Genomic DNA, 9716 nt, shown 5'->3' with positions numbered 1-9716 from the left:
CTAACCTGGCCCAGGAAGGGGAAGCGGACACCTCGGGGAGGCACATGTCACCCGGGAGTCGTTTCGGCCTCATGGGCTGCACTGAGGACGCGAGGCAGACAACGCAGGGGACAGCGTCCCTCGGGGGTTATTTCAAGGTTCGGGGAGCGGCACTTCGACAGCGGAAGGAAGGAACTGGCTCTTCTTTGCGGAGCTGGATGCCACTCGCAGGCCCGAGGGCACTGGGAGAAACGGGCCGGGGAGGGGCCCAGGCCCCGCAGGACAGGAGGAGACCCCTGGCCCAGGGACGGCGGGGCGATAAGCCCCGTGGAAATGCGACCCGAGGCCAAGTCCAGAAGTCCATCCCCCTAGTCCCGTGCCTGGCAAGGCCTCCAACCTCTGCGGCCGAGGCCAAAGCATGTCAGAGCTGGTGGGTGAATTCAGGGCGTGGCCAGGACCCGGCACAAAGGGCACCGCGTGCGGTTGGCGTCTGCGGGTGCGGCGCCTCTAGATGCCCAAGTGAGGCTTCGCCGCGGCTTTGCCGCGGCTTCCCGCCAGACCTGAAGACCGGGATGAGGCTGGCCCCGGGTCGCTACGGCAGCCAAAGCGCCGGCTGGCGTACCGGGAAGCCCGGGCCTCACCTGGGCGGCGGGAGGCCAGAGGCCGAGCCCTCGGCGCCCCTCATCCTGCGGAGGCCGCGCCCGCTAGCTTCCCTCGAGGAGCCAGATTGGAATGGCTGCTTTTGATCCCATTTGTTACTAACCCCGGCATTTGTTTTCCATTTTATAAACGCTTCCCTTTAAGTAATTGTCCCTGTTAACAGCGTATACCTTTCAGCAGCCCTCACTGCGCTATAAATAATCTCGATGAAGATGCAAGGATATGACTTTCACAAGATTGGACAATTGATTCAATCTGTGACCCGCGATCGCGAATAATATTGGAAGGCTATTTAAACAGATGAAGGCCTAAATTGTCTTGCTTGTATCTGAATTAATTTCTCATTCATCATCATTATGAAGTGATTGGTCTATTCAAGCTCTTCAGCCTGCTGGAACGGAGAGGGATTTAAATGAGATTGTAACACAATTTAAATGCTTGCCGACTTTAACGAGGCCAATTGAGCAGCTGCAATAAATACAAATATTTTTCTAAACAGCCTTGTTTTAAATAATTACTTAATGCTTTCATGTTATTTTTAAGTGGCAATCTCTCTCCTGCTCCTGCTCAGAATATCACACACTTATTTGCTGAGAAAGCGATTTTGGAAAGGACTTTGTGTTTCTATTTGCTTTGTAGCCGGTGGCTTTTTCCCTCCTCAGGCTTAACATTTCGGGGTCCACAAACCAGCACAAATGGTGAGTTGGGCCTTGGTTTCACCCTAATACACTGATGTGTCTGCCCCCACAGAGCCAGGGAGGAGCTGAGCGATGGGAGAATTTTTCCGTTTGGATCAAGTCACTTATCCAGTTTTAGCTGGGTCTTGCAAACGAATCCATGCGACTGCACTGACAAATGACACCCCAAAGGGTGGCATCGTTTCTGACTTATCCTGATAACCATCATCATCTTGAACAAATCAGAATTCCAGCATACCTGAAAGGTGTCCCTTAGGAAGTTCAGTCTGCCAACAGTTTGGCTCCCGTGCAAGTCGACTGGAGTGAGTGGAGGCCGGCTGAGGATTTCTTTGTTAGGGAACAGGCCCAGAAAGAGAACCTAGCCACAAGGACTGGGGTGGGGGGCAGAGTAACTAGAAGGAAATCGCCATTGTGGGGCTCAAACTCCTTTTCCTGCCCCCACTCACCGACACTACTCCCTCTCTCACTCCGGGTGAGGGTGCTTAGAGAGGACTCTAGGAAGGAAAAGCTCTTTCCACTAGGAGAATGCCATCCGCTGGTCATCCCCGACAACTGTCAGCCCGTGACACCCACGCCCTTCGGCCGACATATGGCTGCGAGTGTTTTCTCGATTGGGGAATAATGGAAGCAACCGAGCGGGAAAAGCCTGGGGAACAAAAGAATCTTTTAAACTTTCAGGAACGTGCTAGGCTGGGGGTGGGGAGACACGCGACTTGGGCGGGGACCTAAGCTCCCGCTAGCCACGACCGTCTAGGGCCATATCCCCCTGGGAGGCCTAGGCTGAGAGGGCGCATCCTGAATCACCTCTCACTATGCCTGGAATGGGGGCAGAGGGACTCGATGTGTGGAATGTGCAGCTGCGGGTTTCCCGGTTGGGAAAGCAGGGCCGACATAGTCACTAGAAAAATCATTGGTGGGGCAGACAACACTGGGGGGATACAATCAAACTGCAGGCCAAGGGGGGAAACATGCGGACAAGGGTGGAGAAACCAAGTGATTTGCTATGTAACCGGGCAATTTAATGCCAGAGTTAGGGAGCTGCTGGCCGGAATCATTTCCTCTTCGGAGGCTCTGCCGAGCTCATCCTCTTTATCCTGTTGTTTAAAATGAGCATTATCCCAAACATATGCAATGCAATCAGTTTGGTCACACTTACAAGAACACGCTTTAATAAGGCAATCAATCACTCGCTAACTAGACGGCGACGGCCTGCGCTGAGCGCGCACTCGGGCTTCGGGGTGGCTATTCTTCCCGGGCCAAAAGGACCGCGGCTGAGCGCACGTCTGCGCTCCCAGGCCCCGCTGGGTCCCCGACTATGCTGAGGAGCCTAGGAAAAGTGTGAGTCGAATGTGAGGTGTCAGACTAAACGACGGTAACCGTGGACTCTGGGGCCCAAAGAGGCCTAAGGCATGGGAGGGGAAGCCACCGGAGCTGGGAGCCTCTAGCTACATAAGTCACTAATATCTGTGTGAGGCCAGAGCCTCCGTTTTCCCACCTGCAAAATGGGACTGAGACGGAGGGAAACTAAGAGACGGTCGGAAAATTGAAAAATGAAAACAATAATACCATGTCAGCCCTCTTGCTTGGACTAGCCTTCTCATTTTACAGATGAAGAGACAGAGGCTGCGGAGGACGCAGTGCCTTTAAGATCATCTCCGCCCCAGCCCCCACTACAACGATCACCACCTAATTGGGCCAGATGCTGCTTACGGTGCAGGTGGGAAAAGTCTATTTTTAGGTGCGGGGGTCTGCAAGGGAGTGTGAGTAGTGCGTGCCTAGCGCCAAACCGCAAACCTTGGCAAAAGGGAAATTTCATTATGAAGTAATGAGTAATTCCTCCTGGCAAGATGTATTGTTATATCTTCCACTTCAATTTGGAGGAAGAGAGGCTCAATTACCCAGAAAATACAGTCAATTAAAGGCTGCTGATTGGACACGAGGCCGGATCATCGATCTTGTACTTTCCAATATCGCTGCAGACACCTCATTTTCCCTCCCTATTAACTGAAAATACGCCTGGCATTACGGCAGCCCGCAGCCCATTTACCTGTCGCAAGCAATCTTGGCCCGACACGAAGTAACCCAGAAATTTGCCAGGTTTGGCACTGGGAGCTTCCCAACTGCAGAGGGAGCTGCGCAGGGCTAGGGGGACGGGATGAGTGGCAGATAGGATGCTGGAAACCTCAGCACAACGATTTGCTTGGGAGGGTAGGGAGTACTGTGTTGGAGAGGGTTTGTTTTAAAGCCCCAGGAGGGATGAAGGCTGATTAAGGAGACCCATGGGTACACGGGCAGAGGACCCTTGAACCCATACAGTCCTGAGCTCCCAGCCTGCTGACACCCATCTCGCTCCTGCTTGAGCACGACTTGACTTCAGAGGCAGCCACAGTGGCTCTCCTAAAGGGACAGAGAACGACAATGAGGTGGCCATTCAGGATTGTCTGTCCTTTTGCCCTGACCAGCCCAGAATTCCATCCTTGGAGATAACTTCCAGTGTGAAAAGGATTCAAACCCTCTCTTCCCAACTCAGGAATCCTCCCTCCTTTCCCTTCACCATAAGATGCAGACTCAGCTTGACCAACAAACTCCACTCTCTGCAGTGCTCCACCTCCACTCCCACCACCCCATTTGTCTCCACCTTGGGTTGGGGTAGAGATAGGATTACAGAGACCGGAGTCCAGAATCCCCTTTCCTCAAAGCATTGGAGCAGATGGAGAGGACTCATGAGGGTGAGTTCCTGATGGGCTCAGCGCTCTGCTGGACCAGTTGAGCCAAGTCTCCTAGTTTGCACAAAATTAAGGAAATATGCACCTCACAGCAGCTCCTCCTTCTCCACCTCTGTGAAATGTCCATTTGGAGACTGCCAATGCCAAATGGAGGCTTGGGAGACTGTGTGTCCCTCTTTTGACTCCTCCCCTACCCAAGGCTATAGTTAACTAATAATTCAAAAGGAGTTAACAAACTGCCTGCTACCAAAAAATTTAAAATGCTAAAGTGAGAATCATATCCAGCTTTATTGCAATATGGTCAACAAATTGTAACAGCAAATTCTTTGGGCTTCAAAGGAAAACCAAATCAAACTCAGTCCCTACAGGAAGAACCACTCCCTCCCAGTCAGGGTGAAACTTGCCTTTGTGGGGGTATAAGTTCTCCTATCCCTCAAAAACTGGCTGCAAGAATGACTACAGATGTGAGAGTTTGGGAGTGGTTCCCAAACAAGCCTTGGAGGAGGGGAGAGACAAAGTCCCCAGAAGCAGCAGAAGGCTCCTGCTAGTATTCTGAAAGTCAAGCCCCATGGCAGCTTGGGAGGCAGATGGGTGTGAAATGCCAAATGCAAAGAGAAGGGCCAGAAAGCTCCTAGTGAATGAAAGAAAAAGGCTGGAAATAGCCTCTAATTTGCCACCAGATATGGAGGGAGGGAGATGAGGTTCCTGCTCCCTAAGCTCTTCCCTGGGCGCCTTGTTAACAGCTCCGCTCTGGGCTCCATGGCCAGCCAGAGGCATGGTAATCATTATTATACATTCAACATTCAAAAACCCTCCTCACACACATCACTTGCTAATCAGGGTGTGTGCTGGGCCCAAGGAGAAGAGGCTTGGGAGAAGTTGCCAGGGGACCCAAGGGTATCTGCAGCTTCCCTGCCCACAGTACACAAAAAGTGAGGGTGGAGATGAAGTTACAGTGGAGAAGAAGCCAGGAGAGAGGAAAGAGATCAGGTGCTGGTAGATGCCAAAATCAGAAAATATCCTGTAACTGAGGCTCCAGGGGGGCCAGAGAGCCCCCTGCTTCTTTGGGAGGGTAGTAAATCATCTCCCTCTCTCCCCTAGATGGCTGGTGCATTGTCATCCACAAGCCCCTTGCCATGCCTTGGAAAAGCTGGCAAAGATTAATCTCTACCTGCTCTGCATACACAGCATTTTGTTCAGAGAGACAGCAATTTCCCTTTTCATCGCATGGGCTTGGCCTTTGCAAGGGGGAGGGGTCCGGGTGAGAAAAGGGTTGGGGGTTGGGGGCTAAGGGGCTTGATATTGGTTGCTGTTACTGCTAAGTTTGTTAAGCTTTGGAGCCACGGCCTCAAGCCCAGGTCAGGGCAGTGGGTCGGGTGAAGAATGGCAAAGAGGGGCCGACCCAGAGGAAGGTTTTTCAGGCTCGGCCTCCCCAACCCCACTCCTGCTCCCCAGACGCGCCAACCAGGACCCCTTCCCAGGCATTTCGATGCTCGATGCTCGAAACCAAGTCCCGCTGGTCCTCGGCGGCCCTCTTCTTTCCCCTCGGTGCCCCTGGGGCGGGGAGGGATGCTGTCTGAGTCCCCGAGGGGTCCCCACGGGCGTCCTGGAGCCGGCTGCCCGCGGGTGGCCCCTTATCTGGTGAGGGGCACCTCCTCCCTCTGGTCCAGCGCCACGGAGGAGGCCTTGCTGAGCACCGACGGCGCGAAGGAGAGGAAGGAGTCCGAGCGGGAGGTGGAGGCACAGGTGAAGTCCGAGGCGGCGGCGGCGCGGGGCGCCAGCCCGTTGGCCGGGCCGCCGTGGCAGGCGAGGCAGGAGCAGGGGCCGCCGGCCGCGGTTCCCAGTCCATGCGCCGGGCCTGGGTAGAGCGGCGGGTGGCGGAAGGCGCACAGCAGTTCGGGCCGCGGGTAGGGCTGCGAGAGCACACGGAAGGTGTCGAGCGGGCGCAGCGGGCCGCTGAAAGGCGAGGCGGCGGCGGATGCGGCGGACGCGGCGCCCAGACCCACAGGCGAGTAGTAGGGCAAGGGCAGGTGCGACGGGAAGGGGTAGGGCAGGCCGCCCGCGGCCGCGGCGTGGCTCATCATGTACGTGTAGAAGGCGGGGTCGGCCGGGTGCGGCCACGTCATGGCTAACCGCTGCCGCTTGTCCTTCATGCGCCTGTTCTGGAACCACACCTGGCGGGCGGGGAGGAGAGGAGCGGGTTCGGCGGCGCCCGGCCCGGTGCGCAGAACCCACAAGTCCCGTCCCACCGCGGGCGACGGTGAGGGTAGCATAGGGAAGAGCCGAAGAGGAGCTCCTCTGGGCGCGGGCAGATCCCCCCACCACCCCCTTGGATCTGGAATCCCTCCCAGACAGGCTCTCTCCCTCCTCCCCTCAGCCCTCGCTGCCAGGACGCCCAAACGCAGTGTGGGTGGGAAAGTAGTGGGGCAACTAAGACCTCCACCGGTCTGAGGCAGCAGGCAGCGATCCCCTCAAAATACGTCCCATTCCTGAGGCTCTCCCTGGAAGCACTTCCTTGTCACCTGCCCAAGCACTTCATCCCCGCTGTTTATTTGGCCACGAAAGAGTGTCTCCCCTAGGGGCAAATGTGCATGCACCTGGCTCCTGCACCAGGCTTAGACATTCCCGGCCTAGCTGCCCTGTAAAGAGACTCCAGGCCCTACTTCCTGGTTCATGATTTAAGAAGGTGGTATTTACTTCCTCCTGACGGAGTGCATCCTCCCTCCTCCCTGTGGCTCATACCTTGATTGTGGTTTCCGGCAGGTTTAGGGCAGCCGCCAGCTCACATCTCCGAGGCCTGGATACATAGTTCTCCCTGTAGAATTCCTTCTCCAGTCGTGCAATCTGCTCCCGGGTGAAGGCAGTCCGGTACCGTCGCATCTGGTCACTAGCACTGCAGGCCAGGGTGCCCTGGGAGCCACCGCTGCCATTGCTTTTGGGGGTCTCGCTGCTGCCGTTGGGACTGCTGGCCAGTGCCTCAGAGCCAGGCCCTGTTCAGGGAGCCCAGAGTATAGGCACACACAGAACACACAACAGATACAGACACTGTTGATGTGGGGCTGTAGGCCTTGGTTGATGGGTGTGGAGGAGGTGATGGAAAGGGACATCCCCCTCTTCCCAGTAGCCCCAGACTCTACCTCTGCTAGGGTGGCAAGGACTTTGAGAACCCAGGAATGGAGGACAGAGGCTCACCATTCAGATGAGCACATAGCAGCCATTAGGCCTGGCCGGGCTGCTGTGTTAGGCCTGCTGGGTACGAAAGCCCCAGGCGCCCTGGCCACCTGCCTTGGGGCACAGGACAGATGCAGCCACTCTGAACTTTCTGCCCACGGTTGACAGGAGTGGGCAAGGATACGCATATCTGACAGTCAAGTGAGTTGAGATGCCCCCTTTGTGCTGGAGTGTTGTAAACTTGGGTCCAGGTGCATTGTTGGATGTTGGGCAGGGACTGAGTTTCCTTGCTTTGTGTGCCAGATGGCTGGTGCAGGTGTGGGAATGTACACTAGGCTGCGTGTGCTGTGGGAATGGCCCAGGAGTGTGTGTATGAGTGTCCTATTGCCTGACTATATATGAATGGAGTATGGGTTACTCTGAGGGTATGCTGTGGTTAGTCTGGATTGAGTGGATTAGATGGCAATGGGTGGATGCGGGTTCTCAGCAAGGTGTTGGCTGCCAAGGCCAGGGGGTGGGTTTTCTTCCACACCAGGGTCTTCTCACCCACCAGCACAGCTTTGTGGAGGAGTGTCCGCTGGTGGGCTCTTCCTCCTAGCTTTCCACCCCTCTCAGGGAGACTCCCTTCCTGATCATTCACCTAGCCCCAGGTCAGGGAGGGGTTCTCCAGTTATAGCAGTGACACACAACTCCCCCACCCCCCCACCCCCAATTTGAGCTGAAACCCAGGGAAGGGTGGGGCTCCTGCCCCCTGCCGCTCTTTTCCTTTGGGTGGAGGAGTGGGACTAGGAAGGAAAGGTGAATGGGGGGAGGGCCAGAGCACTGCCTTTTCAAATGCAACCGGAGACCAAAGGCAATTAGACCATTGGGACCATTTCCGACCTGGCGCCACCGAGCCCGGGAAGTGACGAGGTAATTTGGACCTCTGACCGACGTGCAAACTGGTCGGAGGGCCGCAGCAGCCTGTCGGCCCTAGTCGCTCGCGATTTTACGGTCCTTTATGGACTCCCGCTTCCGCGCCTGGATGCGCCGTACACCCTGCTAGCCACAAACTGCCTGGACCCTCGTTTGATTTCGCCCACGCCGGGAGATAGTGTCTTCCCCGCGCAGCTGAAGCAGTGCCACAAAGCTCTGGGGGGTTGGGGTGCACTCTGAATCCCCCTCAAGCCCAGGGCTTGCGTCTCCCTCCTTCCCCCAAAGCACAGCTGTCACCCTCAGTCCCGCCAATGCCAGAGCAGAGAAAGAGACCCCCGCCAGGGCGCAGATAGCGGGGGATGAGTTGTTCAGGTGGGTTCCCCCAGCCACCCCGCCCTGGGGTAAAGGAGTGTCTTCCTCTCCTCTAGAGCTGAAGTGGAAGGTGGGCGCGGTGGGAGGCCGGGGGAGAGAAGGGGCGCGGTGGCTACCTTTGCTGTGCTGGTATTCGGCGTTCCCCGTGGCGCAGTCCGGGGTGCAGCTCACCTCGATTTCTTCATAGAAATCCGACTCGGTGTCTGAGCTGCTGGGTTGTCCCTGGCCAGAGAGACTGTCGGCGGAGGCAGCCGGAGGTCCGGGGCCGAGCACCGCGGCCCCGGCTGCCCGCGACTCGGCGCCCGGCCCCGCAGCGCTGCCTGCTAGTCCGTCCACCGGCTCCTCCTCCAGGCCTCCCCCGCCGCGCTCCCGGGCGGCCGGAGGACCGGCCCGCGGGCTCAGGCAACCACGGGGCACCATCTTCTCGGGCGGCTCGGGCAGCGGGCTGCCCACGGCTTCGGACAAATTGGAGACCCTCTTGCCAACCAGAGTGCCAAGCTGACCCCCATCCAGAAACATAACCATGTCCTTTCGGCTCTCCATCCCGGACTTTCGGAGGGGGGAGGGGGAAAGCCCCAAGTGAGCTCCTAGCCCCCCGGCTCCCTGGGTCCCCAGCGGTCCGACAGATCTTGGCTGAGGGAGGGAGAAAAAGGCCAGGCGACTGGGCGGGCGCGGAGCGGCCGGAACGCGGTGTCGACGGTGACGGCGGCGGTGGCAGTGGGGAGCTGGGGTCACCTTGTGATGCGAGCGCTCCTCTGTGCCGCACCGCCTCTGGGAGGAAGCCCCATTGCCCTCTTCTTTCTAAGCTGTCATCCTCCTGCTGCAGTCGTCATTACAGTACCGCTGGTGACGCCACTCGGTGAGCGCAAGTGGATAAATAGAAACGTCTGCCACAGCGAAGATGAAAGGAGACCCGCAGCTAATGGCTCGGCAGTGATGCGCCAGGTGTGGGCCTCGCTCGAATGGGGAGGAGAGTGTGAAAACAGAGAGACACACACACTGAGAGAGGGAGACACCCAGGCACAGGGGATGCAAATGGAATTCCGCAGGAAGAAAAGGGAGCTTAACGCGGCGAGTTCCGCAGGGGTTGCGGGACTCGGTAATTGAATACGCTTTTGATATATATAAATTTTTTTTATTGTTTGGGCTTTTGTTTTCTTAACTTGGTGCCTTGTTCTAACACTGATGAGAGAAT

At 56.8% G+C, this 9716-nt stretch overlaps 1 protein-coding gene across 1 annotated transcript; it reads right to left on the bottom strand.

Annotated features, from left to right (window-relative positions):
- Positions 1-4626: 4626 nt before the first annotated feature.
- EVX1 (even-skipped homeobox 1) lies at positions 4627-9147 on the bottom strand. Its single transcript, XM_070368792.1, has 3 exons — positions 8638-9147; positions 6806-7053; positions 4627-6237 (listed from the first exon to the last, which is right to left on the bottom strand). The coding sequence occupies exons 1-3, from the start codon at positions 9062-9064 to the stop codon at positions 5698-5700; spliced, it is 1215 nt and encodes a 404-aa protein (XP_070224893.1). The 5' UTR covers positions 9065-9147; the 3' UTR covers positions 4627-5697.
- Between the last annotated feature and the right edge of the window lie 569 nt (positions 9148-9716).

Source organism: Bos mutus, chromosome 4, assembly GCF_027580195.1.
Source record: "Bos mutus isolate GX-2022 chromosome 4, NWIPB_WYAK_1.1, whole genome shotgun sequence".
NCBI lineage: Eukaryota > Metazoa > Chordata > Mammalia > Artiodactyla > Bovidae > Bos > Bos mutus.
Note: the sequence above shows the minus strand (reverse complement) of the source record. Positions and strands in the feature narration are given on the sequence as shown.